At 42.1% G+C, this 21297-nt stretch overlaps 1 protein-coding gene across 2 annotated transcripts in view; it reads right to left on the minus strand.

Moving 5' to 3' along the window:
* The window catches only part of PIGU (phosphatidylinositol glycan anchor biosynthesis class U), a 120818-nt gene that overhangs the window by 61183 nt on the left and 38338 nt on the right, over positions 1-21297 (minus strand). For both annotated transcript variants that reach the window (XM_010342683.2, XM_003932040.4), the window contains exons 5-6: positions 18135-18244; positions 14848-14948 (exon numbers count right to left, since the gene is read on the minus strand). In XM_010342683.2, coding sequence (XP_010340985.1) covers positions 14848-14948; positions 18135-18244 — 211 coding nt within the window. The remainder of the gene's footprint in view (positions 1-14847; positions 14949-18134; positions 18245-21297) is intronic.

Here is a 21297-nt window from a genome sequence, read left to right on the forward strand (position 1 = left end):
CCAAAGTGCTGGGATTACAGACTTGAGCCACCGCGCCCGGCCTTGTGAGCTCTATTCTTTAAACCAAGGAAACTCACCAGCTACAACACCTCTGGGTTGACAGAAAGTAGAAGGGAGGCAGAGAAAGACGGAAGCTAGAAGTAATAGGACAGACTTCTACGGGGCTTTGTGGGCACTGTCTCACCATACCGACACTGCCGGTTATGACATCTTGTATCCAGGGTACCCACAAATATGACTGTGTATGAACAGGATCATGCCCAGCTAAGCTGTGACACCAGTAGAGGCCCCCACACAGCTGCTAAGCCATAGACTCTTGACTCAGAACCAGGTCACTCTGAGATAGGGAGGTGGCAGTAGTAGGAAAGGTGCTGTTCTAGAACCCAACAGCTAGTGTGGGCTAGGGATTGATTCTTTGATTGGGCCAAAACTCTGAATGATGTTTTGGTAGGAAACTGGCCAAGAAAGGGAAAACACTGAAAAGAACTTTTTGACTTAACATGATTCTCTATGGATTGGGAGTAGGCGAGAGAAGAGGCCCATGTGTCTGTTACCAGAGAACAGACGCTAACGCTCCAACTCCATCCATTCGTATGGTATGGTGAAAACAAACACATGACTTTCACCTCTCTCTCCCTGAGGAGACACAAGGAGGGAAGTAAACACAGCCATCTTCTGCCCTAATTGCCTGAGATTAATAATTGCTTGTCTGAAATGGGCTGACAACAAGGCCCAAGAGAGAAGACAAGGCTCACAGTCTAGTCGAATGGACTTGTGAGTTTTAGAATGCTTGCTCCTAGGATGAGGAAGAAGCAGTCTTCCTTCCACAGACTGAAGTAGTCTTGGGGAAGGAAAAATCTGTTCCTCCTGCTATTCCTTGTCAGTAACTGGCATCAACATCCAGCTGGATACCCTGGCGACACCTTCACCCTCCGGCTCCCATGTTCCTCCTTCCACCAGTCACCAAGCCCTGTGGATACTCCTCTGGAGCATTGATCCCCACAGTTCTTGCTTTCGTCATCTCTCTTCAGCAGGCTCTTCCCTCTCCTCCTTAGTGGTCTCCCAATTCCCTCCCATCCAAGTCCATCCACAAAAGCACCAAAGAAACCTTCTAAAACAGTTTAGATTGTGGCAAGCAAGTCTTTAAAGACTTCTGAAGGTTCCATTTCATCTATTGGGTTAAGTCTAAACTTCAACAGCAAATAAGACCCTTCACCGCTGGGTCTCATTTCTCCAGCTTCACCTCTCACCACTCTCCCACACACACCCTGTCCTCCAGCTACACTGGACTGTTCCCAATTTCTGAAAACATTATGCTGTTTCATTCTTCGGTGTCTGTTCTTAGGCTATTCCTTCTGCCTAAGCCATCCTTCTCTGCCCTCTTTCTAGTAGAAACCCTTCCTTCAATAGCCAGGTGAAAGGTCACTTTGTCTATGAGCCCCAGCAAAGGTGATAACAACCGTGATTATAGTCGACATTTATGGATCACCTGCTAGGTGCCAGGTACTGTACTGTATCCTCTGCATCGGGAACAGTTCCTGAATCAAAAAGGCCCTCAGGAAACATCAAACAGCCCTGTGAAAGCTCTATTTCTACTCCTTGTAACAGCTTCACTGAGATAAAAACCACACATTCTACCCGTATTACAGGTCAAGAAACCAAGATATAGAAACAGAAAGCTTCAGTAATGTAACCAAAACCACACAGCTGACTCCAGTACCCACTGTTAATCCTGTGTTAATAAGCCTCATCTCATTCAATACCAATACTATCTTATAATAATTTGCATATGTTTTTCTCTATCTTCCTGCTTCTCTGTGAGTTTCTCAAGGGCAATCTGTCTCTTAACTTTGACTCTCCAGCACCTAGCACAGTTTCTGGCACATGTGATGAATGAACAAATGAAGTGAATGAATGAATATCATTCAGCAATACATATGAAATCCTTTTTAAAAATACAAGCATATTAAAGGAAACCAACGTTCTTGAGGAAGAAAAACTCATGAAGTGTAATACACAGAGTCATGAACATGGGCAAAGCACAAAATAAATCTGACTTGAATAAAGCAGAGCCTGCAGAATAGCAGTTGAGGGTTTGTTGTGGCAGGGGCTAGCACAGAGAATGCTCTCTGTGGAGTAAACTATTGCTTGGCTGAGGCCCGCAGTCTGGTGGCAGAAACACGGTGCCGCGACTGTTAGTAGGTTGGTGTGTGGGAAGTCTGGGTGTGGGATGCTGGGACAGGCGTGGACGGGGCACACGCACAGCCTGTGCAAAAGTGAGGGGGCGTATGAAGGCAGGCAGGAGACTCAAAGGGCTATGTGCTTTGAAAAAAGCTAGAAGGGGTTAGGAAGGCAGAGGAGGAATGGTATGTGCTTGGGGCAGAGTCAGAGAAGATCAAGGAAAGCGAAAAGTAACTTCAAATATTTTAAACAAACTGTGCAATAAGCAAATATTTCTGGAGTTTGCTCTATACGAAGAGTCTGCTGGGTGCCAGGAAACCTGGTGACTCAGACAGTCTCTGTCCTCAGGGAGCTCCCAGTAAACAATTACAAAATACAGGAGGAAAGTACAAAGGAAGCAGGCCTAGCCCGTCAGGGGAAGCTGACACCTGAGTTTTGAACAATGAGGAGGTAAGGCCAGGCAGTCCAAGGCTGAACGTGGGCAGGAGGGCAAGAGAGAATGGCCTGCTGGGGTGGGGGGTGGGTACTGTAGTTAGCTCAATATGGCCAAACAGAGCGAGAGCTGGGAGGAGTGACTAGAAAGAGAACACGAAAGGGGTTCCTTGTGGATGCTAGTACCACTGTTTCTTAAGCTGGGTGCTAGTTACTCAAGATTTGGTGAAAATTAATGTATCTGTACACTAATGAGTTATATATTTTTCTGTACATATGTCATACTTCAATAAAAAGTTATAATCCAACTGTGCGTGTGGCTCATGCCTGTAATACCAGCACCAGCACTTTGGGAGGCCGATGTGGGCGGATCACAAGGTCAGGAGTTCAAGACCAGCCTGGCCAATATGGTGAAACTCCATCTCTACTAAAAATACAAAAATTAGGCGGGCGTGGTAGCACATGCCTGTAATCCCAGCTACTCGGGAGGCTGAGGCAGGCAAATTGCTTGAACCAGGTAGGCATCGGTTGCAGTGAGCCGAGATCACGCCACTGCACTGCAGCGTAGGCTAAAGAGCGAGACTCCATCTCAAAAAAAAAAAAAAAAAAAGTTACAATTCAAAAATTCTCAGCAAGCAGGTAGGAGTCAGATCATAGAGGACTTAGCTTGCACAGTCATCCAAAAACATCTACCTACAGGCCCAGACGGGCTATCTGAAATCATGTCTGAAATGGCAGCTTCATGTGGGCAAGAGCTAGGGCATCATGCTGGCCTAACCAGAAGGAATTATGCCAACAGGACTATGAGTTTTACCCCAAAATGATATAACATACCATTTGTTAGGGCAGCCCAGTGCTCAGGCACTAGGCTTTCTATATACACCTTGATCTTTAGCCTTATCCTAGGAATATTAGAGTAAACCAGTCAAATGTGTATGTACACTGGCTGTAATATCAGGAAATTTCAATATCTACTCAATGTAGCTTTGAATATGTTGTGTTTTCTAACTCTCTATTTATGTCAGGGTGGGGGCCAAAACAAGCCTCAGCAAGCTGTGGGGTAATTTTTGCCTCCAGGGACTGCACCTTGCAGTGATCTGGGCCTGGGTGGGTGGCAGAGCTACAGGACTGAGCAGGAATGTAATGAGGTGGGGCATGGGGACTGGGACTTCAAAGTGGAGTAAACAGAGAATAAAGAGAGTGGGTCACGGATGGTGACTTGTACCAAGACAGGCAGAGACACACACTGGAATGCAGTCAAAAGGGCTCAGGTCCCACAGGAGTATCAGAAGAGGAAGTTGCACCAAGGTCCAGGGCAACAAGTGAGACTGCCCAGGAGGGCCAATGTATTACGTTTCTTGCCAAGTGTGCTCTTTTAACAGGGCAGCCTCTTTCAGAGCAACCCATACATACCAGAGATGATGATAATTTATTGAGCACTTACTTGGTTCCAGTCATGACTGTAAGCACTTTACTTGCCTTAAGCCATTTAGTCCTTTCAATAATTCCATGAAGTAGATACAATTACTGTCCCCATTTTCCAGATAATGAAAAGGAAAGACAGAGAAGTTATTTGCCCAGCGTCATGAAACTAGTGAATGAGAGCAACAGGATTTGAACCAGTTTCACTTCAGACCCCAGTTCTGACTGCATCACTGTGCCACCCTCTTGATTTCAGTCTGTGCCTGTACCATAACAATCACAATAAGCAGAGTAACTAGTTATTGAGTGAATTCTGCTAAGGAAGCATGCTAAGCATTTTATATTTCTTATTTATTCCTCCACTATCTCTAGGAGGTAGGTATTCTAGCTGAGGCTCTTGAGGCTGCATGATTTGCCCAAGGTACAGAGCTAGTAATTAGAATAAGCAGGCTTCGAAGTTGGGTTGACCTGACAAAAACTGCTTCTCCCATGGGTCCTTGGGTCCTCTGTGACTCCGTCCATTGGCAGGTCTTTGGCCTACAGGAACCTCAACTGGAAGTGATGGGATCACCAAGCCTCAGGATCATCACTCTTCCACGGTTCCTCTAATGCTAGGCTCCAGGAAGAAAACCTCTCTTTGCAACCTCCCAGTCCTCCCTATAAGGCCTATAAGGATGCTATCAGTCATGAGGTCTCTTTTATTTAAAAAAAAATTTTTTTTTTTAAACAGACAGGGTCTCACTCTGTTGCCCAGAAAGCAAGTAGCAGATTGGAGTGCAGTGACGAGGTCAGAGCTCCCTGCACTCAAACTCCTGGGCTCAAGTGATCTGAGAGATCTTTTAAAAGAGAGGATACTATTAAAAACAGCAATCAACACCACCTGAGCAGTTATTACATGCCTCCATACCATTCGCCATACCGTTAATTCTTTATATTCGCTATATGAGGTAGACACTGTTTCATCCTCATGCTATAGATAAGGAAACTAAGGCTTAGAACTGTTAAGTGACTTGCCCAAGGTGATACAGCCAGGGAACAGTGGAGCTGGGATTAGCCACCAGATCTAACAGCAGAGCAGCCTGAGCCCTTAATCATACTTGAATACCTTCTGACAGCAGTGATCTTTCTTTCTGCTGGGCAAGCAAGTCCTGTCACATGGTCTTTTTTGGTGGCATAAGAAAAGCTGAAGAACTCTTAGGTGGCAAACTTCAAGAATTTCTAGTTGGGAATATCTCACTGTTGACAAACACCAATAGTGAAAAAGCAGGACCATCTATTAACATCTGTTCGTTTGTTTTCCTTTTTAAAGCCCAATGAAGACTGCTTCCCAGGGACGGAGTTTATAATTAGCTCACTGAAAGACAGAGTACTCTTTGCCCAAGCAACAGCCTTCAAAGACAAACTTAAGCTAATCCGCTAAACTAATATCAACCCTGCCCAAAGACCTGTGTTTCCCAGCCAACACTCCAATAAGGATATCACAATACAATGGCCTGGGCCTTGCCCTGGCCTGCGTCTCTCAGAGTGTCCCAAGCAACCTGGGATGCCACAAAGGAAGCCAAGGGAAAGCAAGTAGCAAGAGTCAAGGGGGACACAGCAAACAAGTCACTTCCTTCTGTGGTGTATCTGCTCCATGGTCAGGGGAGCACTGCCAAGTTCACTTCTACTGTCCCTATCTTCTTATCAATCAAGGTAATTAAATTTAGCTTTTAATTATGTACTCACTGAAGAAACTTTGGAAAAAAACATGTAAAAAGGAAATTAAAATCACCCATGAACTTAACCGACAGGGACAAGTATTATCCTTTTGGGATCTATTTCCTATTTTTGTTGCTTTAACATAGTTGAGGTTCATTAAAATATATAATTTTGCTGGGCACGGTGGCTCACACCTGTAAGCCCAGCATTTTAGAAGGCTGAGGAAGGTGGATTGTTTGAGTCCTGGAGTTCAAGACCAGTCTGGACAACAGAGCAAGATCTGTTCTTAACAAAAAAATTAAAAAATTAACCAGGTATGGTGGCACATGCCTGTTGTCTCAGCTACATGAGAAGCTGGGGTGGGAGGATCATTTGAGCCCAAGAGTGTGATGTTATAGTAAGCTACAACTGTGCCACTGCAGGTCAGCCTGGGTGATAAGAGTAAGATCCTGTCTCCAAAAAATAAAATTAGATTAAAAAAATTATTTTAGCCGGGCGCGGTGGCTCAAGCCTGTAATCCCAGCACTTTGGGAGGCCGAGGCGGGTGGATCACGAGGTCAAGAGATCGAGACCATCCTGGTCAACATGGTGAAACCCCGTCTCTACTAAAAATACTAAAAATTAGCTGGGCATGGTGGCGTGTGCCTGTAATCCCAGCTACTCAGGAGGCTGAGGCAGGAGAATTGCCTGAACCCAGGAGGCGGAGGTTGCGGTGAGCCGAGATCGCGCCATTGCACTCCAGCCTGGGCAACAAGAGCGAAACTCTGTCTCAAAAAAAAAAAAAAAAATCATTTATATATATGTATATATATGTATTTATGTATATATATATAATTTCATATTGTTTTTAAAAACATACATTTATTTTCACATAATTAAAAATTATATTTAAAAATCAAGAGCATAATATTCTACATGGGTAAACCACATTTTACTTAACCTTTCCTCTCTATTTAAGTATTTTCTAATGTTTCCAGTGATTATAAATAATTCTGCAATTAATGACTTTGCACCATAAAGCTTTGTGTATTTCTGCATTACTTTAGGATAGGTTCTTAAAAGTAGAATAAATCAAAACTACAAACATTTTATCCCCAGTGGATACTGCCCAAGATGGTTGTACGAATTTATCAGCCAATTTCCAAGTGGGAGAATGCCTATTTGATAGAACCTTTGTCAGAACTGAGAATTAGCTTCTAAAGTTCTTACCCATTTCAAAGGTAAAAAAAAGCTTTCAAAAGTTTTTAAATTTCAATTTGCTTTTCTTTTTTTTTTTGAGACAGAGTTTCGCTCTTGTTACCCAGGCTGGAGTGCAATGGCACGATCTCGGCTCACCGCAACCTCCGTCTCCTGGGTTCGGGCAATTCTCCTGCCTCAGCCTCCTGAGTAGCTGGGATTACAGGCACGTGCCACCATGCCCAGCTAATTTTTTGTATTTTTAGTAGAGACGGGGTTTCACCATGTTGACCAGGACGGTCTCGATCTCTTGACCTCGTGATCCACCCGCCTCGGCCTCCCAAAGTGCTGGGATTACAGGCTTGAGCCACCGCGCCCGGCCTGCTTTTATTAATTATCCATGGAGTTGAATATTTTTCCATAATTTTTAGTGATTTATATTTCTTTTCTTGTGAATTCTCAAATATTTTCTTTTTTAAGAAAAAAAGTGAATTATTCCTTCATTAATTTAAGTAATTTTATTAATATTATGTGGTAATATGTAAAATGTAGAAATATAACTTGCAGAATTTATAACAACTAACTTTATTATATATACTGTTAGCAGAGATTACTAAAATACTCAAAGAGCTAGAGTGGTTCAGAGACCTACCTAAAATAGAACTCTTCAAATATTTTAACTGATTAGAAATGTTGTTTGTGAGGGTCTCTATTTATAGTAGCAAATAATGGAAAACAAATGTCCAACAAAAGAGAAGGGCTGGATCTCATAACGAATATGCAAGAGGAGCTTAAGCGGAGGTGGAGCCGGGTGATGAAAGACTTTTACTTTTAAATTTATAGGCTTGAATTTCTTTTATTCTTGCCAAATGCTTAAATTACTTCCAAATTTAAATTTAAATTTAAAGGAAACGACAAATAATGTGACCAATGTCAGACATGATTCATATGAAGTGATAAAACAAAATTATGCATATAACATTATGAAAATGTCTATGAATTCACTAAACAAAAATCTAGAGTGATATAAAACATTTTTTTGGCTCTGTGGAACAAAAGAAACATGGCTACAAAAGAGATACACATAACTTATTTACATGTTTTTCTTCCCCAAACAAAAACCTTTCATTGACTTAAAGGTCATAAAATGTATTTTTCAATGGCATACTTTACATTTTTATGTTGAGACTCCTAGGAAAACAAATAAACATGCACCTTCTGAGGGCATGTCTTCAGTTTCTATCTCTGCATTTGGCTATTTTAAAGGTGACATTTCCAAAGGCCAGTACTTGGTCCTTTCTGCCAGGCTACTGTGTATATTCTTTATTTTAACGGACACCAGACACCTTGATAAATGACAACCTATCTGAACCTGACACTCTGGAAACAGGGATTGAGTCAGGGAGTATGCAGACAGCAGAGTATTGACTGCTTCAGAATTGTTTCTGACAAAATGACCACAATCTTCAGAACAAGATAGTTCACGCTATGCAATATCTAGCTATTTTAAGTAACCTAATAATAAATTAAACTAATAGGCCTACAGAAAGACCACTCATAAGCACTCCAAGAGAAACAATCTCTTATGAAGACCTAAGGCATCCTAATGTGCCACCCCTGAAAAGGTAAGCAAACCGTAAGGTTTTATGTACAACTTCATACTCTTTAACTTCCTGAGCACACAAACTATTAGACAATAGTGTACAAAAACAAGGACTCTTACATGCTTCTTATGGGAGTATAAATGTGGTAATAAATTTCAGAAAACCAACTGGGTATGGTGGCTCATGTCTATAATCTCAGCACTTAAGGGAGGCAGACGTAGGAGGACAGCTTGAGCCCAGGAATTCTGAGACCAGCCTGAGCAACACAGTGAGACCTCTACTATCCACAAAAAAGAAAAAAATAATTAATTCTAGAAATTGTTAAAAAGTGGCAAATATTTCTATTTCTAGGACTTTATTATAAGAAAATAACTAAACGAGTACAAATATTGCTGTATATTAGAAAGTTGATTATAATATTTAAACAGCTAAAAACTGGAAAATCACCTAAACATTTAAAGATATATATAGGTCAAAGAATTTCTATATTCATAAAATGAATATGCAGCCATTCAAAATGATAGACTAGGGCCAGGCATGATGGCTCACACCTAAATCCCAACACCTTGGGAGGCCAAGGCGGGCTGATCACTTGAGGTAAGGAGTTCGAGACCAGCCTGGCCAACATGGTGAAACCTCGTTTCTACTAAAAATACAAAAATTAGCTGGGCATGGTAGTACATCCCTGTAGTCTCAGCTACTCGGGAGGCTGAGGCACAAGAATCACTTGAACCAGGAAGCAGAGTTTGCAATGAACCGAGATTGTGCCACTGCACTCCACCCTGGGCGACAGAGCAAGACTAACTTTAAAAAAAAAAAAAAAAAGACTAGACATTTATTGGTACATACGTGGTAGGTTGTATTATTGGCTCCAATTTGCCCCGCAACCGCCTCTCCACCACGTCCAGGTACTTTGCCGTATAACTTTGCAGTGCCTTACTGTTGTGGACAGGATGAAAATCCCCACCCCTGGGCTCAGCCAGCCATGATGCCATTTTTTTTTTTTTTTTTTTTTTTTTTTTTGAGATGGAGTCTCACTTCATCGCTCAGGCTCGAGTACAATGGTGCAATCATGCTCATTGAAGCCTCCACCTCCCGGGTTCAAGCAATTCTCTGCCTCAGTCTCCCGAGTGCCTGGGATTATAGGCACCTGCCATCATACCTGGCTAATTTTTGTCTCTTTAGTAGAGACAAGGTTCACCATCTTGGCCAGGCCAGTCAAGATCGTGATCTACTTGCCTTGGCCTCCCAAAGTGCTAGGATTACAGGCGTGAGCCACCATGCCTGGACGTGTGTTACATTTTGATCAATGGGATATTAGCACATGTGATGCAACCAGAACTTAAAAAGTACATGCCTGACTAGGCTTGCTCACTATTGTGCTTCTGCCATTGCTATGAAGAGAACATACTTAAGTTTGTCCCCTGGCCCAGGAGGATGCCAGCCATATGAAGCAGTGCCCAACCTAGATTAGCCAACTCCAGCCAGCCACTGATGCATAAAGGAAGCCCATGTAATCAGCCAACGGACGAAACATGTCCAACCTAGATCAGCTGACTTCTTGCTGACTTACAGATGTATGAGCTAGGTAAACACTTGTTATTGTCTTAAGCTACTGAATTCTGGAGTGGTTTATTAACATTTTTGTGGTACTAGCTAATTGATACAATATTAAAAGTTGGGGGCGGGGGGTGGGAAATGTAGGAAAAATCTGGAAATATATAACCCAAATGCTTACAGAGGAACTTCAGTTAAAAATAACAGATTGATCACATGTGCTTATCATCTCATCCTCCAAAAATTTCACTAAAATGACTTAATAAGAGATTAAAACCATATTAAATCACAAAGAAAATAAGAGGAGATTATAGCAAAAAAAACTTCAATACAATAGTGAAAAAATATAAAGCAGGTGAAAGAATAAATGACTTGGTGATGCAAAAAAAATTACGGCTCAGTGGCCTACAAAGAGGATTACTAATAAAAAATCAGCCAACTCAACCCACAAAACTTCTGAGAAATTCAGCACTTGAGTGTATCAGATGCTATGGGAGGTGGGGGTAATAACGCACAGAGAAAAAAATCAAGCTGAAAGTTTGTATACAGACCACTCAGAGCAACAGGTCTTATCCCAACTATGTGCAGCCAGATAACCATTCCCACGTAATCTGTCCCTCTAACTTTCTACTCCACCTGCAGAAGATCTCAGTTCTGGAGAAAGCTAACTAAGGGCACAAGTCTAGGAACTACTTAGCACAGTAATGGGCTGAGGAGAAGTGAGGGCTGAAAAGCAATGAGATGAAATAAAGTCTCCGGACTGAAACCAGCCACCCTCCCTGTTCCTGCTCTCACAACTCCAGCAGCCAGTCTTTTGTAACCTCCACCCCCCAAAAAATCCCCAACTCTGCTACCCCAGACAGGATTTTAGAGGATTCCCCTTTGGAAAAACTGAATAGTTTCAAAGGAAAATAAAACCTGCAAATGATGACATTTGTAAATGCCCCCAACCCAAAGAGGCCGACCCACTGCCTGAGCCCCATATAGTGAAAATGATCCACCAACAAGCACTGCCCATGCACACAGTGTCCTGTCAATATGTTGTGCCTCATTTAAAATTTTTTTATTTTTTATTTTTATTTTTATTTTTTTTTTAGAGACGGCTGTCACCTAGGTTGCAGTACAGAGGCACAATCATAGCTCACTGCAGCCTCGAACTCCCAGGCTCAAGCAATCCTTCTACCTCAGCCTCCTGAGTAGCTGGGACTACAAGCAAGTACCACCATGCTTGGCTAACTTCTTTCTTTTGTAGAGACGAGGTTTCGCTATGTTGACCAGGTTGGTCTTGAACTCCTGGCCTCAAGCCACCCTCCCACCTCAGCCTCCCAAATGCTGGGATTATAGGTGCGAGTCATTGTGCCAGGCCATGCCTCACTCTTAAATAGAAACAGATAGCCAGGATTACCATACATCTAAGAAAACCTTCCCATACAGAAGAAATCCTCTTAAAACAAACAATTAAAAAAAAGATACCAGGAAGACAAAGAGACCTTGAAACAAATGGAAACTGACAATATATATGTATAATCAGAGATATAATAGAGGATACTGTGGTGATAAAATAAAAATAGGATGCCTCAAAGAAACAACTAGAGACCAAATGTAAATGTATAAAAATGTAATAAATAAAATTTAAAATTCCATGAGAAGCTGGAAGATAAAAACAAGGAAACATTCCAGAAAAGGAGAAAGTAAGTAAAAATGATGGGAAAAACAACAGAAAATAAAATATGCATATTCAATCAATCAAGAAATTCTAACATCCAAAAAACATCCAAAACAAGTGGACAGAGAAAACAGAGGTGGAATTTGGAAAAGTTGTACAGGAACACCTTCTAGAACACTAGTTTCCATACTGAAAGGGCCTACCAGGTCAGGCGCAGTGGCTCACGCCTATAATCCCAGCATTTTGGGAGGCTGAGGTGGGCAGATCACCTGAGGCTGGGAGTCCAAGACCAGCTTGACCAACATGGTGAAACCCTGTCTCTACTAATAATACAAAAATTAGCCGGGTATGGTGGTGCATGCCTATAATTCCAGCTACTGGGGAGGCTGAGGCACGGGAATTGCTTGAACCCGGGGGGTGGAGGTTGCAGTGAGCCAAGATTGCGCCATTGCACTCCAGCCTGGGCAACAAGAGCAAAACTCCATCTCAAAAAACAAAAAAGAAAGAAAGAAAGAAAGAAAGGGCCTACCAAGTACTCAGCATAATGAATTTTAAAAGACCCATGTCAAGACAAAGTCATAAAATTTCAAAATGTTGAGGATAAAAAGAAGATACTCAATTTTTTTTTCTCCTTTTTTTGAGGGAGGGTCTTGCTCTGTCACTATATTGACTCATTGTAGCCTTAACCTCCTGGGCTCAAGTGATCCTCCTGCCTCAGCCACCCAAGTGTCTAGGACCATAGGCACAGGCTACCACTAATTGTGTTCATTTTTTGTAAAGATGAGGTCTCACTATGTTGCCAGGCTGGTCTCAAACTCCTAGGCTCAAGAGATCCTCCTGCCTCAGCCTCCCAAAGTGCTTGGATTACAGGCTAGAACACTGTGCCTGACCGGAAGATATTAAATATTTCAGAAAAAAAAACCTGAGTTACGGTGGGGCATGGTGGCTCACACCTGTAATCCCAGAACTTTGAGAGGCTGAGGCGGGTGGATCACCTGAGGTCAGGAGTTCGAGACTAGCTTGACCAACGTGGAGAAACCCCTTCTCTACTAAAAGTACAAAATTAGCCAGGTGAGGTGGTGCATTCCTGTAATCCTAGCTACTCAAGAGGCTGAGACAGGAGAATCGCTTGAATCTGGGAGGCGGAGGTTGCAGTGAGCCAAGATTGCACCATTGCACTCCAGCCTGGGCAAAAGAGCAAGACTCCATCTCAAAAAACAATAATAAAAATAAATAAAAAATAAATTTTAAAAAATTGGTTATATTCAAGACCATAAAACTGCTCAATAGCAACCAAGATACTAGAAGACAATGAAACAATGCCTTCAAAATTCCTTTTTTTTTTTTTTTTTAATTGAATTGACAGTTTCTCCTATCAGGCTGGTCTCCAACTCCTGACCTTAGGTGGTCCACTCGCCTTGGCCTCCCAAAGTGCTGGGCTTACAGGCGTGAGCCACTCCACCCAGCCAATGCCTTCAAAATTCTAAAGGAAAAGTTATCTGAGTCTAGAATTCTCTATCCTACTCAACTATTAATTTGGTGCTAAACTAGAACAAAGATTTTTTTTAGAGATGGAATGACTCAAAATATGTATCTCATACACCCTTTCTTAGACAACTACTGAGAAAGTACTTCGGAAAAACAGAAAAAAAAAAAAAAAATCAAAAGAGAAGGAATCCAGGAGAGGAGGGATACAGAAGAGGAGATTTATGAAGGTAAGCTCCCGTATGACAACTTTATACCAGACCCAGAGAACAACCAAGACATACTTGGGTAGAATGAAAGATGTTTGAAAAAAATCTCCAGATATAGTCGAACAACTGGGGAATAAAACGGTGACTGGCACCAAAAACTAAGCAAAAAACCAAACAAGCAATAAAAGACAATTATTACTCCTAGGAAAAATAAAAGGCAGTACATGGAAGAAAACAGTAGTCAGAGTTACTACTTTGCCCAGCAGTGGAGTAACACATATAGTGTCATAAAATATAGGTGCTGATATTGATTTAATCCAAACTATGATGTTGGCCAAGTGCAGTGGTTCATGCCTGTAATCCCGCACTTTGGGAGGCCAAGGAGGATGGATCACTTAAGTCCAGGAGTTCAACAGCAGCCTGGGCAACATGGCAAAACCCCATCTCTATAACAAATACAAAAATTAGCCAGGCGTGATGACAGGTACTTGTAGTCCTAGCTACTCAGGAGGTGAAATGGGAGGATCAGCTGAGTTAGGGAGATCAAGGCTCCATGAGCCATGATTGTGCCATTGAACTCCAGCCTGAGTGACGACCCTGTCTCCAAAAAAAAAAAACCCAAAACAAAACAAATAAGCAAGCAACTAAGATGTAACTACTATAGGAAAATCAGGCAAAGTGGGGAAGGGGATGCTTGTACTAAAGAGCTAAATCTTTATCATTGTCCATGATGGGAGTATAATAAATAATGTCTAAAATTTGTAACTCGGGAAATACATATAAAGTCTTATTTATAAATATGGAATACTAGCAAAAGCCAGAAAGCTTCAAAGAAGCTGAAGTAGGGGTAAGAAGAAAGAGGAAGACTACTATTCTTATCATAAGCCTTTTAGAAGCTTTTTTTAAGAGGCAAGGTCTCACTCTGTTACCCAGGCTGGAATGCAGTGACATGATGATCATAGCTCACTGCAGCCTCAAACTTGCAACTCAAGCAATCCTCCTGCCTCAGTCTCCCGAGTAGCTGGGACTACAGGTGCATGGTGCTGGGCTAATTTTTTGTTTTGCAGAGACAAGGTCTTGCTACGTTGCCCAGGTTGGTCTCAAACTTCTGGGCTCAATGATCCTCCTGCCTTGGCTTCCCAAAGTGCTGAGATTACAGGTATGAGCCACCATGCCTGGCCTAGAACTTTTTCTTGAACAATGTTAATAGTGACTCTCTGAGCAGTACGTTTTCAAGATGTTTTAATTTTTTTCCTCTTGCCTTGTCTACATTTTCTGAATAATCTTGTATTACTTGTGTAATTTTTTAAATGTTTTTAAGTGTTGCATTAAAAAAAAAAAAACCCACAGCATAAGTGTTACAAAACCTTGCATAAATCAGGGACTGAGCTTTTGTACTCTCCCTTCAGGGCCTTACCTTTTATTGTAGTCAAAATGAAGAAAGCAATGAGGGTGTTGTTGATGGCACAGGTAGACTTGGCAACACAAGACAAAACCGTGTAAGGATTTAAGAGGTAGCTGGGGAAGAAGAAACATATTTGGCATTAGTAATCCTGACCAACGAGTCCTCGCCATTACAGCCAGGAAATTCCAAGAGATTTACTAAAAGCTCACATGAAGGAAGGCAACTTCTTAGAAATGAGTTTCCCCAAGTAAAAAGGAATAGAGTAGGGGTTGTGGCTGATGAATAAAAGGTACTGAACATGGACTGCCTATTCTGTGCTATGGGGTATACAGAAAACTGTTGTATTTAATCATCACAATCATCACCGTGACAATTAAATAACAGTTATTGTAACTCGCAATAACATCATTCCAATTTTGCAGATGAGGAAACTGAGACTCAGGGGTAAAGGAGCTTGCCCAAAATCTCATAAGTAAGTACATTCAAAATCAGGTTTTCCTAGCTCTAAAATGTTCTTTCTACTATTTTAGATTTCAAAAATGATTAAATTCTGCCAATTTCCACAGAGCCACATATCTTAAGAATGGCTGCATTTACCTCTGAGAACTAGGAAAGTACATTTTCCTTAATCAGGCTCCTAAGCCCTGACACAGGTCACACCAATCCAAAAGGTCAGAGCAGTTTAGATGTACCCTTCTTGTAGTTAAGCCGAATCCACAGACCCAGACCGCAAGGACAGAATAAGTATTTACTGAATTCAACAAGTCAGATGCCACAGAACTCCAAAGGACATCTGGACTCTCCACTAGGAAGAAGTTATGCTGAAACTCCTAGTCTTTTCCCGAGGTGGAAAAGGAATGCACAAAAAAATGAATATGAAATACTTGTGAGTAGGGAAATCTTAGATGGTCATAATAAATTGTTTGTATTTATTTCTATCCTGCTTCCACAAAGGATTTGAAGTAGCTAAAATGAGAACAACCCAGGTACAGTGGCTCACGCCTGTAATCCCAGCACTTTGGGAGGCTGAGGTGGGTGGATTACCAGAGGTAGGGAGTTCAAGATCAGCCTGACCAACATGGAGAAACCCTATCTCTACTAAAAATACAAAATTAGCCGGGGATGGTGGCGCATGACTGTAATCCCAGCTACTTGAGGGGCTGAGGCAGGAGAATCACTTGAACCTGTGAGGCGGAGGTTGCAGTGAGTCAAGATAGCCCAGCCTGGGCAACGAGAGCAAAACTCCATCTCAAAAAAAAAAAAAGATAGAACAGATAATAAAAAATAAGCTAGGTTAGGCCGGGCGCGGTGGCTCAAGCCTGTAATCCCAGCACTTTGGGAGGCCGAGGCGGGTGGATCACGAGGTCGAGAGATCGAGACCATCCTGGTCAACATGGTGAAACCCCGTCTCTACTAAAAATACAAAAAATTAGCTGGGCATGGTGGCGCGTGCCTGTAATCCCAGCTACTCAGGAGGCTGAGGCAGGAGAATGGCCTGAACCCAGGAGGCGGAGGTTGCGGTGAGCCGAGATCGCGCCATTGCACTCCAGCCTGGGTAACAAGAGCGGAACTCCGTCTCAAAAAAAAAAAAAATAAAATAAGCTAGGCATGGTGGCTCACACCTGTAATCCCAGCACTTTGAGAGGCCAAGTGGGTGGATAGCTTGAGCTGGAGTTCAAGACCAGCCTAAGCAACATGGCGGGACCCTGTCTCTACTAAAATAATAATAATAATAATAATAATAATAATAATACAAAAATCTCCTTAACCAGGCATAGTGGTGCACACCTGTGGTCCCAGCTACTTGGGAGTCTGAGGTAAGAGAATCACTTGAGCCTGGGGGGGTGGAGGCTGCAGTGAGCTGTGATTGTGCCACTGCACTCTAGCCTGGGTGACAGAGTGAGACTCTATCTCAAAAACACAAAGAACAGATAAGAAAAAACAATAGCAAAGTAAAAATAGAAATAAAGAATCCAGAGCAAGGAAAACATAAATAAAAGGAGACAGTAAAGGCAATGGAAGGATGACCATATGGGTATTCTACAGCACTATAATAATCAGCTTCAAATTTGGTTCTGAGTTTCCTGGCAGACAAAGTGAAAAGGTAGAGCAGTTACATAATTCTGGTTACCAGATAGGAAGAAACATGCCAGTGTCTCAGGAAAAGATTACGATTATTGTTCACAAATAAAGACCTTAAATCCAATACCTCCCACAACTGTGAGATTAGCAGTTCCATAGCCAAAGGCCTAGAAGTTGTTGGTGGTTTTTTCAGCAATTACAGACAGGCTTGTTACATAATCTTTAAAGAAACAGCAGCTGCCATTACAAAACTACCCCCAGGACATATATAAGTCCATAAAGGATTCATAAAGTTGCTAAACTTCCGGTTCTTTTAAGGTAGACCCCACCAACATTTCTGAAATACACAGGTTGGAACTGATAGTCCAAAATCGTTTGGTGGGAAGAAAAAAATGCCATTTCTAAATAGCAGGTGACGTTCAAGAAGCAGCTGCATAGACATCTATCTGGAATAGGGAGTAGGAAATCCACACACAAGACAGAGGGATGAATAAACTAGTCTCATAAGGTCCTTTTTAATTCTTAGGTTCTAAAGGCATATTTTTCCATGAGGAAACTTGTTTGTCTTGTTTACTATGTATCCCTAGAAACTGGTATATTATTGATATTCAATGACTATTTGTGGATTGAATAATTATTCACATTTGCCTGTCTCAGGAAGATAAATGGAAATAACCCAAAAGAGTACAACTTAATGGCAGCACTGGGTACTCCCTAGAGAATTCTTTCACAGAGCCTTAGTAAGTTCCAGTCTTCTACATGGGTCACCCGGCTGGAATGCATCTGTTTGGCACTTTAGTTTTATGAGCTACCAATGGGGGACTATATGGTACATGAAATGTTAAGAGCTGCTTGAAATGGCAGCTACATAAAAACCAAACTTTTATTCAATCTATACATCACAATTGAAGAACTTTTTCTTTAGAAACACTGGTTATATGTAGGCTGGAACCAAGATCAGCATGGAGTCAAAAAGCATTTGTGAAGGGTTTGATTGTGCACGGCCCTGTGTGAGTCTTTGTCCCAAGAGAGACAGAATGGCTCTGTCTCTTTTGCTGGCCAGAACAACAGAACCCAGTTGTGCAACAGAACTACAGCAAATACTTGATGACTAAGATTGCAAATCTCCAAAAGTACAACAAACAACATGGGAAAGTCTCATCAGATTTTCCTCGCATTTGCTGGCACTAAGCCCTGTTTTGTCAGGGAATACTTACAACAGAGCCACTTTCAGAGGGATGTAACGCATTTCCATAGGGGTTCGGATGAGTTCGGCCACATCTGGGGCATACTGGTCCAGTTCTAGGAGGAGTTTCTGCTTTTTGAACTAGAAAAGATAAAACACATGAAACAATTCACTTCTCAACTGTTTTCAGACTGAAGACAAAAGTCCTTTCCATGGCCCACGTGGCCCTGCCTGGTCTGGCCCTACCTCTCTAGGCTCATCTCACACTCACCCCTCCCAACCCCCATTCTGGGTTCCAGCACCATGAACATGCTGTGTCTCTCCTATTCCCGGACTTTTGCATTTGACCTGGAACAATTTCTTCTTCTCTTTCCCTAGTAAACTCTCACACTATCCTTAGATCTCAGTTAAATCATCAATTCCTTAGGAGGGCACTCTCTCCCTCACCACCCCACACCCAGGTAAAATCTCCCTATTATATACATTTTTTCATAGCATTGTTCACAGTTAATAACCTTTTCACTTATTTATATGATTGACTAATGTCTGTCTCCCTCACTAGACCAAGAGTTCCACGAGGGCAGGAACCATGTTTATTTGCTTACCATGTATGCCTAACACCTGGCACAGTGGATAAACAATCAATATCTGTTGAATGGCTAAATGAATGACTTGCTGGAATAGCAAAGTTCTTAGCCATTTGAAGAGCTATCATCAGTGGCCTAAAGCCTCCAAAGTTCCATCCATGAAGAAGTATTTTCAAGCAAGGTAGAATGATCCCAAACGTCACAGTATCTTGGGTGATGTTTTACTTCCAAAGAGGAAGTGTAGAATGGCCATGATGATGCAGAGGAGGAAAGCTGGGTGTGGCTGGGCAGCTGGATAGTTAAGAGGGAGTAGGATGGGGTGGAAAGCTCTTGCCTTCTGCTGGTGTGCTCCAACAAGTTCATGCGTGTGTTCCAGAATGAAAAAAAGGTAGGCAACCTTATAAGCAAACATGGGTCAGAATATATATGAGAAAGCCTCTGAACCCAAAATATCGGTAGTCCTGTTGATTTAATGATCAAAGAATCTCATTTAGACAATATAAAATCAATGCTGCCAACTATTAAAAAACAGAGTATTGCCGGGCGCGGTGGCTCACACCTGTAATCCCAGCACTTTGGGAGGCCGAGGTGGGTGGATCACAAGGTCAAGAGATCGAGACCATCCTGGTCAACATGGTGAAATCCCGTCTCTACTAAAAATACAAAAATTAGCTGGGCATGGTGGCGTGCACCTGTAGTCCCAGCTACTTGGGAGGCTGAGGCAGGAGAATTGCTCGAACCCAGGAGGCGGAGGTTGCGGTGAGCCAAGATCGGGCCATTGCACTCCAGCCTGGGTGACAAGAGTGAAACTCCGTCTCAAAAAAAAAAAAAAAAAAAAATTGCCGGGTGCGGTGGCTCAAGCCTGTAATCCCAGCACTTTGGGAGGCCGAGGCGGGTGGATCATGAGGTCAAGAGATCGAGACCATCCTGGTCAACATGGTGAAACCCCATCTCTACTAAAAAAAAATACAAAAAATTAGCTGGGCATGGTGGTGCGTGCCTGTAATCCCAGCTACTCAGGAGGCTGAAGCAGGAGAATTGCCTGAACCCAGGAGGCGGAGGTTGCGGTGAGCAGAGATCGTACCATTGCACTCCAGCCTCGGTAACAAGAGCAAAACTCTGTCTCAAATAAATAAATAAATAAAAACAGAGTATTTCAGAGGAGCCAAGGTAGCTAGTGCTTAACTATCCGTGAATGACTAAAAATTTAATGATGAAGAAAGCAGATCACACTAGAATATATACTGCGTTGTGCCATTTACATGAAGCTAAAAGCATGTAAAATAATATTATGCGTTATTTAGTAACATAGTAAAAGTCAAGGCCATGTATATGATGATAACCACCAAATTCAGAACAGTGGTATTGGTAGGAGGGAGACAGGAAGATGAAAGTATCAGAGAGAGAGCTGTAGGAGTAAATTTTTTTCAACCTGAAAATAGGTTCAAAAGTATGTACTATGCTTTATTTTTGCATGTTATAGGTCTTTCAAAATTAAATAAAAAATTTTCAACCAAAAAACATTTTTAGAAGACCGTCTTTCAGTCCAAAAGAAAATCAAGAAGTCATCACAGGAATACAGGTAACCCTAGATTTCTTGCATAGGTTTAGGTAGAGGCTTAATCTGAAAACCTGAAACAAACTTCAAAAGGCTCCCTTTGATCATCTCTGTTCTTCTCAGAGTTAGCAGAGTCCAAGTTAAGAGGTGGGAATTATCATCAGTAAGATTTGTGGTGCCATTCACAGCTGGGGTTGTTTAATTAAAAGGACAAAATAAAAACCAAGGTGCTTTTATCACAAAGGGGGCTGGCTCAGCAGTCAAGCACTTAGTGAGGGCAGCTGCAACAGTGGTAGCAGGAAGGAGGCCCCACCAGCTAAGAGGTCTAGAGTTCCGCAGCAAAAAGAAAGCCGCCTGGAGTGGGTGAGATCTACAAAGACGGCTGTGAGAAAGGAATGGAGTTCATCCAGGGGCAGCCAGAGAGACAGGTGGGAATGCAGACCCATGCCCCAGGCCGGAAGCCAGCCAGCACAGCTGCACTAAGAGATAGAGGCAACTACCAGGGACATGTAGATTCTGGGCAAAGGTGACACTGTGCCAGCAATGGAAAAGTACTTCCTTACAACCACAATCTTCTCAAGTACTTTAAAACAAAAAGTCTTCTGAAAGGAGTCTCCAAGAAAGAAGGCACACAGATCAGCAATCCCCACATTCTCGGCTACCTTTCTTGCCTCCCTTAATTTCACCAGCACAGGCACTATTACGGCTCTCCTCATAGGCCCAATATCAGCCCCTCTAAGTGTAGACAAAATCCCTTTAAAAAACTGCTATTGCATCCAGCTAGAAACAGGAAAGTGGCTAAAATCAATGGAAATTTTTTATACAGACATGTACGCACCACCCCCCCACACACACACCCTCAAGAAAATATAAGTATAAAATGAAGTTACGGTACACATTAAAATCTCAAGATCAATATTTCTAGATACATTCAGTAGTCTTGACAATTATAAGATTTAAAACAATGACAGGAGAGATTAAAAGTGATATGAAGGGTAGTGACCTGGATATCTTACCTTTGTGATCACTAATCAGCTTGTAGACAGATG

The sequence above is a fragment of the Saimiri boliviensis genome, chromosome 9, assembly GCF_048565385.1.
Source record: "Saimiri boliviensis isolate mSaiBol1 chromosome 9, mSaiBol1.pri, whole genome shotgun sequence".
Classification (NCBI taxonomy): Eukaryota; Metazoa; Chordata; class Mammalia; order Primates; family Cebidae; genus Saimiri; species Saimiri boliviensis.